The sequence below is a fragment of the Thamnophis elegans genome, chromosome 12 (assembly GCF_009769535.1).
Source record: "Thamnophis elegans isolate rThaEle1 chromosome 12, rThaEle1.pri, whole genome shotgun sequence".
NCBI lineage: Eukaryota > Metazoa > Chordata > Lepidosauria > Squamata > Colubridae > Thamnophis > Thamnophis elegans.
Window position 1 is genome coordinate 39,706,655 of NC_045552.1, and position 19,301 is coordinate 39,725,955.

The following is a 19,301-nucleotide window of genomic DNA, read 5'->3' on the forward strand; positions in this document are numbered from 1 at the left end:
CCCTCATCATCTTTGTTGCTCTTCTCTGCACTCTTTCTAGAATCTCCACATCTTTTTTACATCATGGAAACCAAAACTGGACAAAGTATTCCAAGTGTGGCCTTACCAAGGCATTATAAAGTGGTATTAACAATTCACGTGATCTTGATTCTATATCTCTGTTGATGCAGCCTAGAACTGTGTTGGCTTTTTTGGCACCTGCTGCACATGGCTGGCTCCTATTTAAATGGTTGTCCACTAGGATTCCAAGATTCCTCTCACAGTTACTACTATTGAATGTCGAATCATCTTTGATGGCATTGTTAGTATCAAAATAGGCAAAGAGCCCCTGCCTTTTTCCTGAAATAAATATCACACTGAGACATCCAGCTCAGCATAGAAGGATAAAACTCCTGCAGGTAAGAAAGGAACGAAGGAACTGTATGATTTATGCTTTGAGCTGATGATCGTGGCACCCATGTCAATATACTTAGATTTGAGAAACTTCCAAGCAGAGACTGAAGTCCAGACCCAGACAGTCTGACCCAACTGAAAATCTTCTGCTTTTCAAAATGTTTCTCCAAACTAAACATCAGCAAAACACATGAATAGAATGAAGACTAATCCTTAACAATATACCAATCGGCCCTAATCTGATTCCAATCATTGATTCAATTCAGAACATGGATTTGTTTTAATTGGGTTTCCAAACTGAACTGCCAGATGAGGTTGATGAACTTCAAATTGCCAAATTGATGGCAACTTAGAGAAAAATACTCTTAGATCATCTGTCATTACTTAAGATTACGTGGACTGATCCATGCAGTTTTAGTAGCAATGTGGTTTATCTCTGTCCTCTTGTGAAATGGTTTTTCAGCTTCCCAATCCAACATTAAAGCCTTGTTTATTTTGTTTGTGGTGGTTTTGTTCAAGTAGTGAACAGGCAGGTTTTAACCTGCTTGTCTTCCTTTGGGGGGGAGGAGGGAGTATAGAGGATAGATAGATAGATAGATAGATAGATAGATAGATAGATAGATAGATAGATAGATAGATAGATAGATAGATAGATAGATAGATAGATAGATGATATAGATAAGAGATAGATAGATAGATAGATAGATAGATAGATAGATAGATAGATAGATAGATAGATAGATAGATATAGATAGATAGATAGATGATATAGATAAGAGATAGATAGATATAGATAGATAGATAGATAGATAGATAGATAGATGATTGATAGATAGATAGATAGATAGATAGATAGATAGAGAGAGAGAGAGAGAGAGAGAGACAGACAGACAGACAGACAGACAGACAGGCAGACGGTATATTAGAATATAGTTTTTTGCAACAATTTCAGCAAAGGATAACCATATTTCATTGTAATCATCCATTCATAAATCTGCATCACGTTGCTCATAAATGGTAAGTAACAGCAGGTTCACCGAGTAATTGGGGTCATAATTGGTGTTGAAGGTCTCACCTCTTAGCCATAAGAAGAGCAGGGGAGATCCATTTCTATTATACAGCCATTAATTTCTATTTAATAGCATAAGAGTGGTGTTCTGCTGACCGTAGACATTGATCTGAGTTACCGACAGGGTTTAATAATTTCAGATATCTATGATTTGGCAGGTTTTGGATGAGGGTCATATGACCAGAAAGCTTCATCTGTGCAGCATTGATACTATTTTACAGGGCAGACCCGCTCCTCATCTTTTACCACAGCTTTCCCCAATCTGATATGTTTCAAGTGTGTTAGCCATGGCAATATTCCTGACCACATATAAAGGGATCTCTTTGGAGAAGGTTGGATAAGTGAAATCACAGACATTCAATATCAGATTGTCCAACACTTTGGGTGATCCATACTTTCTACAAAGTGTTGTGGCCCACCGGCAGCCAATAGAGCTAGCAGCAGAATGGGACAATGAGGAGGTTGGGAGGAACATGGGCCAGTCTTGGGGTTGAGGAAAGCTCGGATGAGGGTTCTGCGTCGGAGGCAAAGAGGGAGCTAGACAGCAACGAGGCAGAGGAATAGCTGGAGCCTGTTCCTAGTGTGCGCATGCGCAGAGCTGCCAGAAGACAAGAACAACTCAGAAAGCAGGGTCAACTTGGGAGTAAAGCCACACCTTGGAGGGAGATTGGCCCCTCCCATAGAAAACAAAAAAGGAGCAAACGAGGAGTGGGCTTTTGCAGGAAACAATTCGTTCCTTTGGTTGTTTCAAGAGTGGAAAGTTCTGTTTGTGACTGTAAGAGATTCTGTGCAAAGTGTTGCCTTACCCTGAATTTGGAAACTAATTATCTGGCAGCTCGTCAAGCGAGATAAGGTGCGTGTGGATAAACATTCCTCTGAAAGACAGTTTGCCAAGCCTTGCTGACTGTGAATGAAAGGAACTCACAGTCGTGTAAATAAAAGAGGTATTGCCAGGACCCAGACTCTGCTTCATGCTTGTTAAGGAAACCTAGGTCAGAACAGAAAAGTCAGTTTCTTCACCATCAGAAAAAGCATTGGAAGCTACCTTAAACCAAGCTGCAGTGTTTCTCGGGAAGTGTGATTGTTCTAAGAAGTTGCAAAAGAGATATTTTGTTCATGTCCTAACATATCTGAAGTACTCCTTGGATTACAAATTGCTGCTCAGCCATAACGTGTGCAGTAGCCACTGAAAAATATTTTTCCTTCAATGTTTTGTGGATTTAGGTAATGCCATCCTTTCTCACCAGGAGCCAATGGAAGAGGAGGGCCTGGCATGCTGTCATCCATGGGGTGATGAAGAGTCAGACACAACTTACATAGCAACTGAACAGACCAGTTAACTGACCCAGACAAGTTAAATTTCCCCAGAAAATATTATGAATGGGCTGGTTGTTTTCAAATCTTTTGAAACTGAAATTCAGGAGAAAATCTTCTCAAGATCTTATTGGCTACAAAGATTGCCTTTTCCCATTCCCCTTTAAATGAATATTCCCCCCGCCCCCTTCAATAAACAGGAGCAGGGAGATTATGGTTTTCCTATTAGCAATTCACACCATAGCTTGGAATCTGGGTGAAAACCAGAGGTGAGATTCAGCAGGTTCTAACCAGTTCTGGAGAACCAGTAGCAGAAATTTTGAGTAGTTGGGAGAACCGGCAAATACCACCTCTGGCTGGCCCCACCCAGAGGTGGGTTCCTACTGGTTTGGACCAGTTTGCCCAAGTAGGTAGTAACTTAGCCTGCCATGCCCCCGAACCGGAACTCTCTCAACGGCCCTGTAGGCGACACCATCTTGTTTTTTCCTTCTGTGCTTGTGCAGAAGCATTTTTTAGCACTGCACATGGGGGTACAGTGCGTCCCTGAGTGAACCAGCAGTAGCAGCAGCTGGAACCCACCCCTGGCCCCGCCCCCATCTATTCTCTGCCTCCTGAGTCCCAGCTGATTGGGAGGGAATGGGGATTTTGCAGTATCCTTCCCCTGCCAAGCCTACCAAGCCACGCCCACAGAACCAGTAGTAAAAAAAATGGTGAAGGCAAAGAGACTTGTGACGTTAATACTATTGTTCTTTGTAGTAATCAGCTTGTCCTCTACCATCCAATGACTAATCCTTAGAACAGGTATTAGTATTGAAAAGATAATATATAGTCACTTACATCCAAATAAGCAATCATTCTGGGAAACTGGTGTGTTGAGGATAAAGGTTTACCAATAATTTCTCCTCCTCCTCCTCCTTTTCCAAGGTGGAAAATCACACAAAAGTTTCTTAATGGTTTGCATTCCAAATTCAATGGTCCAGTTCTTGGATCTTTTAAGATACCTAAATGGGATTCATGGGCCACATAGAGGTCAGAATGGTATCATGCAGTGCAGCATTGGCTTACCCAAATGAATCAAGAATGCTCTAGAGCCATCTGATCCAAACAACAAAATTTCAGATAGCAGGAAGGAGAATCAGGAAACTCCCTATTGCCATGCAGTGACCATCAAGATTTTTGGCAGACCAAGTCTGGCAGAACTAATATATAGATGGAATTGCCTCCTTCAGTGTTCAGAGGTGCCCAAGTGTTAGGTTGGCCTGTCACAAGTTTTTGCAAGCAAGGCAGCCTTCCTCAACTAGGCACCTTCCAGTTTTTTATTATTAATGACTAGAATTTACCACCAGTAAGTGTGCCAATCACTAGCCCCATGGTTCTGGGAGTTGAAGTCCACCCAACTTAAAATAGCTAAAATTGGGAAACACTACTTTTATATCCAAAGCAATGCACAGTCGTCATATATTTTAGAGTCGCATGACTTCCTTGCATCAAGATTGGTCACATCTAAAAGATATCCTCAAGCATAAAGCAGGGAGCCATCACTCAATGCCATTTCTCTAAGAGGAATAATAATTAAGGGCTCTCCTTAAAGATTGAGGCTTGGGTCTATGCAGATTTGAAGGCTGGGCTCCATCAAATTTTCAGCACAGCTGCGCTACCTGTTGATTCCATGGCTCTATAATGGTTGCGATTCAGATATATACAAAAAAGGATGGAACAGCAAAACACGAGATAAAGGGAAATGAAATAAAGCAAATAGAATCATGTGTGCAAGATGTGTGATAGATGAGTCTCTGTGGTTAAAATATTGGAGAGTCATGCTACATGAGGGGATTGTAATCCTCCAGATGTTTAAGTTATTGCATATTAATTTTGCCACATTATTAAGCACAGACATGCATAAAAGATATTATCAATCAATCAAGTCTCAAACGAGAGAGTAGCATGGTTAAATCCAAGGAAAGAAAAGTTTCAGGAGAAAAGGGAATGTTTAATTCAACTATATATACTAGTTTTGTGGCCGCTCAGGAAATAGTCAGGCACGCAAAGGGTTTTGTGGCTCCCAGTGGTTTTTTTTCTATGGGAAACAGGGTCCAAATGTCTCTTTGAATGTTTAAGGTTGCCGACCCCTGAACTAGGACGATGTTCAAAATAATGATTTGATAGACAGCTGTACTGCATTAAATCAGAGTGTGCTATAGTTCCCCCCCCCCCAAATGGGTAAAAAATGTTCAATGTGCAACGGGACGTTCAAGGGGAGATCATGGATCTTGCTTCCATAATGGGTCCACTGATCTCTTATTTTGGAAGTCAACATCCTCCTTCTCACTACTTTCCTTTGACACTCATCCTTTGTTAGGGAGAGCTGCCCCTCCCCATGACCTTCATGCCAAATTCAACATTGCTATTGTCTGAGATACACACCGTCCAACGTTTTTATCTCAACTTAAAGTACAGCAATAACTAGGATGGCCAACTGACCAAGAAAAAGGTAACCTGGCCTATTCTACTACGTGAGACCAGCGTGACGTGTAGAAACCATCAAGAATTGCTTACAATGCTTTGGAGAGAAACACAGGGTAGTTAAGATAGCCGGCAAACCATAGTCAACTTATATTTTAATTGCTCATGGTTAGGGAAGAAGAAAGAAAAAGAACCAGATTATGTCCTACTCAGATTGGAAGAAACATCAACACAAATTTGTTTAATCAAAGCTATTTGCTTCATCAACAGATATTCACAGTAATTGCTAGATTTCAGCAATACAGGGAGTTGAGAAATTCCAGATTCAATGCTTTGTAGGTTAGGTCACAGTTCAAACAGGCTTGGGGGAAGTAAAATAACCCCATCCGATTATGTATTGCTGCATTTTTTTTCATGCTCTCTGTGGCTGAACCGTTTCTCTGGCAATGCTCCTCTTCAAACCTGTCTCTTTCTGAGCTCCTCAAGCATGGGCAGAGGGCTCAGGAAGTCCCGGCTCACATCAGTCCTCTCAAAAGGTGGGCAGATGCCTCAGCATGTATCCCCTTCCCAAATCCTGTTATATTGGAAAACTTAAAATTCACAAGAGTTGATTTGTTTTCCTTTAAAAAAAATCAGATTGTGATGGGGGGGAGGGGAAATTCAATCTACATATAAAAATAAGTGCAGAGTTTGAAGTGAGCTTTCACCTGGATTCAGGCTGATGCCCTGGGAGACTTTCTTTCCTGCAAGATTTATGGGTGGGCAGGATGACTGATCAGGTTTCATATTAAGAAGTTCTCCAATTTGAAAGGACATTTCTTCCCGTAGATTTGAATTTAAGCATGGGGCAATTCAGACAATAAATAGGGAGTGAGCCTGACCCTCCAGAATGTGGAATGGAGCAACCCTGGAGAAATGAGCCTCAGGAGATGCTCTGGAGAAGAAGTGCTCAGGATTCTGGAGAAGAGGATAGGCACCGATCCTATTGCCAGATACGAAAGCATTTGCCATTCCATTCAAATCAGCTCTCCTGGTTCTTTTCTCTACGTCAACCTCTTTTCTTTTTCATTGGGGGGGGGGAGGAGAGGGAAAAAAAACTCATCAACACAAAAGCACCAATATGCATCGTGACATCATCACCATGACGCCAAGGTGACGTCATCAACATAACGACATTGTTCTCTTTTAGGCTCTCAGAACTGCAATGCTCTCTGTCTCATCTATTCCAAAGGATAACCACCCCACCCCATCCCCACAAGAAGATGCTGCTATCGATCAACTTCTGGGTTTATTGTCATCGTCATCATCGTCCTCACTGTTATTATGATATTCTTTCTTTTTTTCTTTTTGGTTAAATAAAGCAAGCCTTCCTTGGTGATTCTCTTCTTCTTAGAACCAAAGCCCGCTGACCAGGAGCTAGGGAACAGTTTGGGTTCTTCCTGGTGAGGTGAAGCAGAAAAAGGATTGTTCTCCTCCTTTTGGAAAGCCCCCCCAAAAAAGGAGAGCTGTTTTTGTGTGTGTGTGGAGGGGGGGGTGTTAGCACTCTTGTCCCAGTGAGTTTGATCATGCAGTGCTGTGGTCCCCTGGAAACACTGCTGCACGGAGCAAAAGAAACATCCAGTCTAGCTTCTGCTCCAGAAGCTTCCATTCACCTCAGAAATAAATTAAGGGATTCTCAAAGAGTGGAAAGAAGAGATGTGATCAGTGGTGTCATTCCCGCTTCCCTTCCCCCATTGACAGTGACAATGCGGCTCATCGCCTGCCCGTCCGGCCACAGCAGAGTCCAAGGTGTGACAGAGTTTGTTGGTCTGGTGTTCATTCCTGCCAAGGCCTGTGCTATTCGAGCAACTAGCGGCTACTGTTCTTGATAGCTTCTTTTGCAGCAATAATCAAGGGGGTCAGGCTGGATAGCGGCTTGGCCAGTTTTAAAAACGGGTGCTGGAAGGAAAAAATAAATAATTTATCTGTTTAGCAACTGAGACAGGCAGGTAAATTATTTATTGAGGTGGTATATGGCGTTGTAACATTAGCCAAGGGACTACAGCTCTTCAAAGAGATCTCGTGAATCCATACATTGAGTGGAGATATCAAACTGAAACAGGTATCTTTAAACGTGCGGAGGTTCAATGGACATTCCTGCATGGTCCACGCGCCCTTTTAAGAAAAGCTCAAATCAATTTGATGTGGCCCTTTCACCAGGAGATCAGTTTGCAAATCAAAAACAAATCAAGCTGGAATGAAAACATGACAACCTTATCCATCCAGTTCCAGAGGTGGTATTTAGCTGGCTCGCACTGGTTTGCTCGAACCGGTGGCAGAAATCTTGCCCAGTTCAGTGAACCGGTAGTGATAGCCGGCTGGCCACACCCCCGAACTGGTCCCCCTATTGCCGGTTGCTCACCCTGCCCATCTGGTCGCCACTCGCTTGCACCACCTCTTTGCATACCAGCTCTCAAAAAGACTGGCCGCTGAAAAGTCCTCTGGTCGGTGAAAAAGCATCTGCCGTTGCTACCAACTTCTTTGCGCATGCACATCCCATTGCCTTGCAAGTTGCTTGGACTTTTTCACATACCGAAGGACTTTTCAGTGGCCTGTGGCCAGCTGCTATAGAAGGTAAGTGACCAAAGAGGTGGTGGTGGAGGAGGAAGCGGGAAAACAGGGGTGACTAGAGAAGGGAGGGCAGGGGTAGATAAGGAAAAATCCTTAAAAATTTCCTATCTTTTCCTGTGGGCGTGGCTAGATGAAGGGGCATGTGACTGAGTGGGCATGAGTGACATCACATTGGCCACACACACTCAGTCACATAGCCTCCCCACCTAGCCACACCCACCAAACCAGTAGCGAAAATTTTTGAATCCCATCAATGTCCAGTTCCCATAGTTATCCAAATCACTCAGGGTGATTGACTTCCTCTGTCCGGGTCTCCACATAAAACCAATGATGCAAGGGCATGAAAAATCAGGATGGCTGTTGCAACCATGGACCTTGATTTTTAATCTTTCCCCCTTGGGTTGCCCTGATGTATCAATTATGAGTAACCATACAAGGGGGCAACATTTATGAGTAGCTTGACCTATCAGAGAGAATCTCCATAAGAGCTGCGCTTCGTCAAAAGATTAAGCTTTACCTGCAAGAGTTCTTTCGCAGACCCTCGCCTGTCAACATCCATCTCAAGGCAGCGGTTCAAAAAATCCCGGAAAACCACAGAAAGTCTTTCGGGATTCTGGAGTTCTGGTGTCCCGTTGGTAGCTATCAAATACAAGGCCTGAGAGATAAAATAACAAATTGAATCAATCCCGTGAAAGCAACTGTTATACCTCCTCTTTTATTTAGACAGATGGTCAGATACGCCTCGTCACACTCATATTCTTCTCTTAGGTGAAGGTTCCCCTCACACATATGTGCTAGTAGTTGTTCCTGACTCTAGGGGGCGGTGCTCATCTCCATTTCAAAGCTGAAGAGACAGTAGTGTCTGAAGACGTCTCTCAATGCCGAAAGCACATGGAACCCTGTTATCTTCCCACCAAAGGTGGTTCCTATTTTTCTACTTGCATTTTTTTTACCTGCTTTCAAACTGATAGGTTGGCAGGAGCAAGTAACGGGAGCTCACTCCGTTACAGGGCACTATGGATTCAAACCACTGAACTGCTGACCTTCTGACTGACAAGCTCAGCATCTTAGCCACTGATCCACCGCGTCCCTATTCTTCTCTTATAAACACATAAAAGTAAAAGGCAACTTACGGCCACAATTGGGACCAGAATTTCTGTGGCTAACCCAGGATATTGTTAAGTGAGCTGCACCTGATTTTGTTACCTTCTTTGGCACCGTTGTTAAGTGAACCACGGCAGCGGTTAAGTCAGTCACATACTTGTTAAGTGAATCTGGCTTTACCTTCTTGACTTTGCTTGTTGGAAGCCGGCTGGTCAGGTCACAAATGGTGATCATGTGACCCAGGGATGCTGCAACTATTGTACACAGACACAGACCAGTTGCCACGCACCCACTTCTGAACATGGGACTGTGGAGATGCTGCAATGGTTTTAAATGCAGGGACTGGCCATAAGTCACTTTTTTCCAATGCTATTGTAACTTTGAATGGGTATTAAACCATGGCTGGTTTGAAAGTTGAGGACTACCTGTACAGCAGTAATGGTTTCTTCTTATTTTCGCTACTGGTTCAGAACCAGCAGCGCGCATGGCACTTCTGCGCATGTGCAGAGCATCTGTGATGACGTCTGGGTGGGTGGGCAGAGCCTCCCACCACTGTTACTGGTTTGCCCGAACTGGGGTGAACTGGCAGAATATCACCTCTGCTATACAGTCAGTGTAATTTTGAGAAGGGCTCAAATGGGTGAGCTTTACTTATCAGAGCAAACCAAGTTTTTCTGCTTCAAAAGGGGGAAGAGGTTGTTTTGTCAGAGTTTTGACCAAAATATCCCTGTTTTGATCAATTGAATAAGGGCTTCTATCTTCTGCAACAATAAAGGAAAGTTCCAGTAGTTATTGTGGAGCAATTTCATGACATGGCTTACCTGTGAAAGAGTTGACATCAATTTTGAAAGTCTAAAAGAGTTCTCTCTCCTTGTGCCCTTTGTACCCAAGAGAATCAACGTGGGACAATCCTTAGTTTCTTTCTCACCAACTTCTCTCTATCTGAACTAAACTGGTATTTATATAACCCTGAAGAAGGAATGCATGGGCTGTTATGTCAGTACCCTTCTATAGTAGCTAGACGGCTAGAAATCATAGGTGGGTTGCTACTGGTTTGCTACTTCAGGCGAACCGGTAGTGGAAATTGCAACTGGGTCACCGAACTGGTAGATATATCAGGCTGGCCACGCCCCAGAACCAGTTCCTGGTCGCTCATGCCATTGCCTGCATGTTTTTTAGTCCTTTTTTAATGTTCTGCGCACATGCAGAACAATTTATAGGCAACTGGGCGCACACACGCAGTGAACTAGCAGTGACACTGGCAGCAACCCACCCCTGCTAGATATGCCTGTCCTACTTAGTCCATGAGTTGGCTGTGGACTGGTCTCCATCCAAATGTAAACTCCAGTGAATTCCATTACACTCTCAAGTTTTGGAAGGACTCAAACACAATAGTGTAGAATGTTGATCTTACCCTGAGAGGATTCTCATTAAGATATGGAGGTTCTCCTTCTACCATTTCTATTGCCATGATTCCTAAAGACCAAATGTCCACTTTGGGACCATATGCTTTCCTTGTGACCACTTCAGGAGCCATCCAGTAAGGCGTCCCCACCATTGTACTCCGCTTGCTCTGTTCAGGAGTTATCTGGGCACAGAAGCCAAAATCAGCTACAGGTAACAGAAAATAGAAATTATTATTGTAGAAATCATACCAATCACAGAACATAAAATAGTAGAGTTGGAAGGGAGGTCTTCTAGTCCAACCCTGTGTTCAAAGCAGGAGACCCTATACCAGAAGTGGTATTAAGCTGATTCTGACCAGTTCTGGAGAACTGGTAGCGGAAATTTTGAGTAGTTCAGAGAACCATTAAATACCACTTCTGACTGGGCTCGCCCCCATCTATTCTCTGCTTCCCAAGTCCCACCTGATCGGGAGGAAATGGGGATTTTGCAGTATCCTTCCCCTGGAGTGGGGAGTGAATGGAGATTTTACAGGATCCACACCCACCAAGCCACATCACACTCACCAAGTCATGCCCACAGAGCCGGTAGTCAAAAAATTTGTATCCCACCACTGCCCTATACCATTTCTGCAATTCAGCAGCTCAGTTTATTGTCTATGGAGCTTTTCCATCATCCAGGTCATTATAGTCCCAAAAGTGCTTTTTTTCAAAAGGCAACTGGACTTTCTTAGTTTATTTGCTTTGGAAAAGCTTCTTGGAATGAGAAGCAAAACGTTTTTTAAAGGATATAAACCAAGAAAATCCAATTGCCTTTTGGAAGGAGCACTTGTCAGACAATTCAGTCTACTGGTTCAGCCCTCCGCAAAAGTCCATTTTTTTATATGGGCCCTCGGGAAAATTAATTGCCCAACCCTGCCATAAGGTCTTGCATGATGCCTAAAATGCGGATGGTAACAAAGCCTTTGATTTTATAATTTATCAATTTAATTCCTTTAAGTAAGCATGGTTGTTTTATTTTTTAATGCTTCATAAATGAACTGAAAGTATTGTAAGTGTGACTGTATTACATTTAGTAAAATAAATAAGTATCCTTTTGGCACTAATCTCTATCGATACAGATACACTCATGTGTGTATCATTTTACCTATTGCCCAGCCTTTAAAATGGAGTTTAACTGCACCCTTAGTTGTCTTAGGTTTCTTGGGTTGATTCCAATATTCCAACTCTCCCTTTGTGTCATGTTTAGTGATCCATTAAGCTTTGGAGATCAGGGCTACCAGGCCTTAATTAATTCTTTTACAGCTATGTGATCTACTCTAATAATTGATTTCAGGATGGATAAAACGGTGCAAAACAACGATTAAACTAAATAAGAAGTACAACAGGAAACATCAAGCAATATTAAATTAAGCTAGTCAATGAAATCCAAATGATTGAGTGAATCATCAGGTCTTCAAATCTATAGTAATAATATTCAGATGGCTGAAAGCAGGAAAGGCCGTCCCCATAATTCAGAGTGCCAGGCTATAATGGGCAGAAAGAATAATATAGCCTTTATTGTCATTGTACATCATGTATAAGGTAAAGGTAAAGGTTCCCCTCGCACATATGTGCTAGTTGTTCCCGACTCTAGGGGGCAGTGCTCATCTCCATTTCAAAGTTTCTTCATTGTTGATCACCCATTTACAAGAATCTTGCCAGACTCTCTGAATTCCTGTGGGAATGGCAGATACAGACCTAAGCAGAATCGGTAGTGATGGGAGGCTCCGCCCACCTTCCCAGACGTCATCAAGGATGCTCTGTGCATGCGCGGAAGGTTATATGCATACACAGAAGTGCCTTGTGCACATGTGTTCCCAGTTGCAAACCAGTAGCAAAGATAATAGCATTTCATGCGTGGACATAAGGGTTTGACCTCAAATGTTTCCTCCTCTGAACTGACGCTTAGCTTCTTTTGACCTTCTCTACTAGGGCCTCCTCTACTTCGATCAGTGGTTCCACCACGGGGAAGGAAGGAAGCATATTCAAACTTCCAAGACTTATATCAGCCCTTCAAGGTAGACCAAGACCAGGAAACCCAAGTTATGAACACTAAAAATATTTTTATTGTATGGTTATAATAAAAGAGACTCCCAAGCCTGAGTCTGCTTCCTTCTGCTCTCTCTTTATCTTCATGAGAACTAACGAGGGTCTTGTCTGAGAGACTTTCTCACGTTACTGCTCTGTCCCAGACTCCAATTTCTTTTATCTGACCATTGCAACTCTTCCTCTTCTTCCTCAAGATTATTCCTTTGGCCCACTACATAGATTTACAAAATGCACAATGATAGACAATCTCTTTGTTCTGACCTAGGCTTCTTCCCAAGAGCATAAACCAAACACCTAGTCCTGACAAAAAACATATTTTTATTAATTTATTGTGAATTCTGCTCATTCACATCCAGCAAAGTCTTTCAAGGGAGGATTTTCAGTCACACAACTTATCTGGTTTGGAGAGCTGCCAGGCCCATATCTGCAGAACTTGGCAAGGAACCTCGGAGAGCCACGAACCAATTAAGCAAATTAATTGTCTCCTGCAAACTCCACTCCCCTTTCACTCTTCTTTCATTTCCTCTGGGAAGGGCTATTCATCATCCACCTGTGGCCTTACTCCCAAGTCGGCTCCTGTTCTTTAGTTGTTCCCGTCGTCTGGCAACTCTGTGCATGCGCACACTGGAAACAGGTTGTATCTGTTCATCTGCCTCACTGATGTCTGACTCTGAAGGCAGCTGATAACTGACATACAGCCCTGGCCCACTCTCTGCCTCCGACACAGAGCCCTCATCAGAGCCGTCCCCAGGAATGGGCCATGTTCCTCCCCAACCTCCTCACCGTCTGAATCTGCTGCCAGCTCCACTGGTTGGCCACAGCACTCTTAAGCAATTGATAATATCCCTACAAACATGACGAGATAAATTCAGCCAAAATTCTGTTTTATGCTGTAATTTAATTGTAGACAAAAAATGCTTTGTGGAAGGAGATTTTTTTACCACCTTCTTCTCAGAGAAAGCAATAGCTGTCAAGGTAGGACAGACAGGACAACAAGCAGAGAAGGTACTTACTGAGTTTCACAGATCCATCCATCCCAAGAAGTATGTTGTCACTCTTGATGTCTCTATGGATCACTTGGTTTGAATGTAAGAAGTCTAATGCTTGCAGGCACTAACAACAGCAATAGTAACACAAGAACATATTTTAAAGAGGGAAAAGTAGAATTAAAGAACAATCTTCTGACACACAGGAGAGGCAGGAAGGGGTACTACTTTCAAAAGAATGATGAGTTGTGGATTACAATGGGGAGTGAACAGGTTCTGCCTAAGAATATACTTCAACTTTGTCTTAGGACCATTAACTTTCTTTTTCCTATCAGATGGAAAGTTACTTTCAAAATACTGGTCAACCACCACACTAGTGGTGGGTTCCAGATCCCCACGCAGCCAGCACACTGCACATGGGGCCGGGCATCCTAGTCGTGCGTGCACGCTGCGCATGCCACCCCCTACGACACCCAACTGTTTGGCGGTGGTTGCACAAGCGCCGCACACTGTGCACGTATGCGCAATTGGTGGGACGTGTTATAAATAGCTATGGAACGCGGCCGTCCGGGTGGGCCAAATGAGCCACCATACCGGTATGGTGGCCACTGCTCCCGGCTACTACCGGTATGACCGTAACAGCCTGGAACCCACCACTGCCCTATATTCATTAATCACATAGTTTCCTTGTCATAAAGTAGCCTTAATGAGCATCTAGACTGGATACACTCACATATCACAAATAGTGCATGTCAAGACTGACTCAAACTTTCACCTATATTCCACTTTGCTTGCTGACAAAGAATTTGGGGGGGGGGGGTTGATTGGAATGCAAGGGTGGGGAGAATGGTCTCAAGCATCATTGATTCCAGGGAGACATAACTCCCCTCCTCAATGACACCCAGAGCTGAGGCCGTAGCAGTGGTTGGAGGGTTCTCAAAACAAAATGAACAGAAGTGATTGGTGGACATAATGGACGTAATGTGGGTGGCCTATGGGGAAAGGGGGAATGAACGATGCGTGCTTTTGTGTGGGAAGCCCAGAGCTGGTTTCTCTTCTTCTGTGCCAATGTGGATATATTCAGTAAAGTTCATACTCTTGGTAAAATAAGGTCCCAGGAGTTTCTTTTTCTAGATTCACCAACTGGACAGTTGACAGTACAACTGTGAGAAATTATGATTATATATTGACCTGATTAATTGCACTGCCTTGACAGTGATACCCTGTTTCCCTGAAAATAAGACCTCCCCAAATAATAAGCCCAATTGGACTTTTGAGTGCATGCACTAAAATAAATCCTCCCCCCAAAATAAGCCCTCCCTGAAAATACTGCAACACAGCAGCAGCCATGAGGTGACCACACTCACCACCTCCTAAACCTCCAAAATAATAAGACCTCCCTGAAAATAAGGCCAAACGCTTATTCGGGGGTCGAAAGAAAATAGGACCCTGGCTTATTTTCAGGGAAACACAGTAGCACACTAGAACAGAAATGGTTTCCTACTTTTGTAAGTCATGGAATTATTGTTTAAAAAGGGAAGACTTACTTTATCATAAAGATATCCACTATTATATTTTTTTCAGCACAGTATCGCTTACCTCCCTGCAGACAGCAGCAATTTGTCCTTCATCCATGCACGTTTCTGTAACTACATCTGTCAAGGAACCCCCAGCCAAATACTCCATTACAACCCAGAGTTCATCTCCAACAAGGTAACTGAAAAATGTAAAAAAAAAAAAAAAAAAGGATGCATTCACACAATTACAGGTCAGTATTTTGCAGGAAACCATCCCAAACTTAAGGAATTTCAGGATAGGATTCTCTTGAAAGAGATTTACAATAATGTTGTACTATTATTATATTAATAAAGGTGCTTCCTAATCAACAAGTAGGTTTCTTACCAATGGTGGTATTCAGCCGGTTCGGACCAGTTCAGGCGAACCGGTAGTGGCGACCTGCGAGTGGGGATGTCCAACTGCCCCAGAGCTCTGCCGTCGTATTTAGCTACATTTTCTAAGCTGTGTGCAAGCCACACGCACAAGCAAAGCTTAGTTGCTCACAGTTTCTGTGTAAAGCTCAGAGTTTTGATGTGCGGCGAACCGGTGGTGAAATTATGTGAAACCCACCTCTGTTACTTACCTATCTAAATAGTTCACAATGTTGGAATTCTTATTTTCCCTCATGACCAGAATTTCATTGATTATTAATTCCTTTTTGGGTTGTTGTTGCAAATTCATCTGCTTTATTGCCACCTGGAATCATATTATCCCAAAATAAGAGGGAGGGGACAAGAAAAAACATACAATTATTGTGTAATAAATGCTCCGTAGGAAAGGGCTGGGAGATTAAGGCAATGGCAACATTTAAAATTTGTATTTAAGCCACTTTGCATGCAATATCAATCTGTTAACTAACTGGGGGCTCCTCTCTCTGATTGTTTTCTAAGTAGCATCCCTTACTTCCTTTCCCCAAGGTCATTCTCATAATCCATTGCAGACATTGAAGTTAATGTATGAGAATATAATTCTCACGTTGTGCTGCTTAGAGTAAATAGTTAGTTTAGGAATTAAGAACCATCCCCTTAAGGGATTGCTTTCTGGGAAATTTAGTTTTATGCCATGTGGTCACACCTGTGTTTCTGATTGGCCGCTGTGTCAGACTTCTGATTGGTTCTGGGGCAAACTTGCTATGTGTAGACTAGTGGGGCTTTTTGAATTCTAGCCCTATCAGGAGCTGCTTACTCCCTCAACATGGGGACAAACTACCTCCTTTCACCTACGTGAACAGACTTTGTGCACCTCAGAAGAATTTCTTCAGTGACTGTGAGTTGTTGTTTTGAGAATGCCTGACAAATAAAAGTAATCTCCATGATGCCCTTTGCGTGGAGTTTATCTATCTGTGCCAAGCAGTGTGCCACTTGAAACAGAACACAGGTACAGAAGTTAATCGTTATGAACTGTATCCTAACACCTTTTCTTTTCAGTTTGGATCATTCTGACCCAATTGTGAGAAAAGCATAAATACAGGTAGTCCTTGACTTACAGCAGTTCGTTTGGTAATCATGTGATCAAAATTCAGGTGCTTGGCAACTGGTTCATATTGATCACCACTGCAGTATCCCAGGGTCATGTGATCACTTTCTGTGACCTTCTAACAAGCAAAGTCAATGAGGTAGCTAGATTTACTTAATAACCAGGTAAGTATCTTATTAACTGCAGTGATTCACTTAACAACTGTAGCAAGAAGGGTCATAAAATGGGGCAAAACTCACTTAACAAATGTCTTATTTAACAACAAAAATTTGGGCCTCAATTGTGGTTGTAAGCCAAGGACTTCCTGTATTGAGATGGTAACTCAGTCTAAACCAAGCTAGAGGTAGTTCAAAGTCATTTTCTGCTTTGATCAATCAACACGTGGATTGTCCTTCGGTCAATATAAATGATGGCACATTATCTCACATACGGATGTTACATGTCATTGAGAAGCTTTAAAAAAAATCTTTGACGAACCATTGATTTTTTTTCTTTGTTCTAATTAATAGGGTCAACTGACCTCCATGGACATTTATATAGAAAATCTCAGGTCTTTACAAAGATCTTTCTTTAATTGATATCTACAGACATCTTTGGAAATCAAAGGTTTTATCCAACTGTTAAAAATTAATGATGGGACCCTTAAGTAGGAAATGTTTCAGCAAGGCACTCCTACACCGGGATAGAAAGGTGAGTGTTGCATTAATTAACACAGCAGCTGTATTTTAACACCTGCTTCTCCAGCCATTTAATTTAGAAGCTGGACTGTATCGCCCACTGAGAGTATGAGACCACATACTAAACTATAGAAATCATACAATGCAGCAAAATTGCCTCCCCACCCCCCGCCCTGTGCTTTCTGATACAACCAATCCACAACATTCAACAAATCTTCCTGTAGTTCTTTTGGCTTTTCAACTTTTTTCTTAAATCTACCAGAATGAGTTCTATGAGAGTTGCTGGAACTTGACTCCTAATGTATAGTATATTATGTAGCAGATAATATTCTATTCTCTTCCCTTTCCAGATCTTCTTTTCCTATGACTTGCTATACTGTTTTCATTGAAGAGAATGCTGTTTTTTTAAAGTTTGTACCAAATAAGGTATGATATTCCTTCTCATCCTTGAAGTTGCAAGTCAGAACGGTAGGTATCCCTATCCTGAATTGCTTGAATGGATTTTAACAATCTACCAGGTGTTAATAGACTTGTGTATATTGGCATGGCACCTGAGGAAGAAAGGAAGGAAGGAAGGAAGGAAGGAAGGAAGGAAGGAAGGAAGGAGGGAGGGAGGGAGGGAGGGAGGGAGGGAGGGAGGGAGGGAGGGAAGGAAGGAAGTCCTGGCCAGTCAAACTGAAGTTATAAGTTGCAACTGAATGGTTGCATTGCATACAACATTCTTCACCTGGCTATTGAATTAAATCATTTCCTGAATTTGTTCTTTGTCACTATAAGACTTCATCTCATTTAGGACATAAGCAGAATATCTATATGCAAATCATGAACTCCATCAAGTTAGTGGTCTAAACAGGGAGAATCTTTAGATGATCATATTTCCACCCAGAAAAGAAACAAGTCCTCCGTGTTTAAAAGCAAAATAACCTTGAAACAAACGACATCACACTCACCTCCTGCCCTGTAGCAATGTCTATTGCTGTATAAACAGTACCTGAAGCCCTGAGGAAAAATGAAAAGAGGAATCAAAATGGGACGCATCAGCCAGAGAACAAAAATAACTTAATAATAATAACCTGAAAAAGGTCAACAAGCTTCCTATTGTAACGTGATTATGAGGGTCACATCTATCCTAGCATCTCTACATTGAATGGAGATGTTTAAAGAATCTGAATCCTCTTCCATAGGGTCCTTAGTGATCTCCGAGTGTGGTGATTTCCTTGCAGACATTTCCTTGCCAAACTAGATAACGTCGTCAGTGCTAGAAGCTCTGAATTCTCTTCCCTTCAGCCTGTTCTCTCCCAGTTAATTTTTTTGTCAGCGTTTGTTGCAGAAAAATGAAACCCAGAAAGCCCACACAGATAACTGATTCAGCTGGATTCATTAACTTCTTTATATACATAATAGCAGATGAATAAATCTGCAATACCAATAGTAGATTCTTTCAATGTGGCAGAAGTTACAAGAAGAACACAAGCAGGAGAGAACAGTTAGTTTCAGAGTTCAGAGCAGACAGAGGAGTTTCTGTTTTGATTCTCAGCACAGACTCAGATCTGTTTAAGCTCCCATTGGCTGACTTAGTTGCTATGCCTATTCATTGGCTGACCTTCTTACCATGTCTTTCCCTGTCTTGAATATTCTAACACTTTTTCCTCCTACAAGAAATCAAGATAGGAGATTGTTTCCCAAGCTTTCGCTGGATAGAGAATTCTGGCAGTTGAAGTTCCCACACCTTAAAAATTGCCAAGGTTGAGAAACACTGAGATAGAATGTCAACCACTTCTTCTCTACAGGCTGGGATGGCTGTGTTAAAATCGGAAATCATCTGCAGACTGATCATACTGCACCCCAAACAGTCACATGACTTTCCCCAGGGATTTCATGGAGTTGTTAAGTACAGGAGAGAGAGAAATGGCCTCCGTGGCATACCACATGTTAAAAACTCTCACCACTATACGACCACAGACTCAAAGCATTCATTGAAGAAGGAATGGAGGCATTGCTCACAATGCCGTCAATCCCCAAGCCTTGTAGGTGATCCAGTAAGATAACATGGTGTCAAAGAGCTTCTACAGGATCAGGAGGAGGCACTACCCACCTACCAGAAGCCAGCTGGGAAGGTTGCAAATAGCAATCACAAGCCCCAGAATGCTGCAACCAT

At 42.5% G+C, this 19,301-nt stretch overlaps 2 protein-coding genes across 5 annotated transcripts in view; one reads left to right on the plus strand and one right to left on the minus strand.

Moving 5' to 3' along the window:
• CAPN6 (calpain 6) overlaps window positions 1-12,497 on the plus strand; it is a 108,545-nt gene extending 96,048 nt beyond the window's left edge. For 3 of the 4 annotated variants that reach the window (XM_032227400.1, XM_032227397.1, XM_032227398.1), the window contains one exon: window positions 6,429-6,757. In XM_032227400.1, the coding sequence (XP_032083291.1) occupies window positions 6,429-6,594 (166 nt within the window). In that variant the 3' untranslated portion in view covers window positions 6,595-6,757. Of the gene's footprint in view, window positions 1-6,428; window positions 6,758-12,330 lie in introns of those variants that run through there. The other variant, XM_032227399.1, reaches the window with a different exon arrangement.
• Window positions 6,886-19,301, minus strand: part of PAK3 (p21 (RAC1) activated kinase 3) — a 43,696-nt gene continuing 31,280 nt past the window's right edge. The window contains exons 8-14 of the mRNA XM_032227403.1: window positions 18,094-18,142; window positions 15,574-15,686; window positions 15,033-15,150; window positions 13,461-13,560; window positions 10,368-10,564; window positions 8,367-8,504; window positions 6,886-7,177 (exon numbers count right to left, since the gene is read on the minus strand). Coding sequence (XP_032083294.1) covers window positions 7,088-7,177; window positions 8,367-8,504; window positions 10,368-10,564; window positions 13,461-13,560; window positions 15,033-15,150; window positions 15,574-15,686; window positions 18,094-18,142 — 805 coding nt within the window. The 3' untranslated portion in view covers window positions 6,886-7,087. The remainder of the gene's footprint in view (window positions 7,178-8,366; window positions 8,505-10,367; window positions 10,565-13,460; window positions 13,561-15,032; window positions 15,151-15,573; window positions 15,687-18,093; window positions 18,143-19,301) is intronic.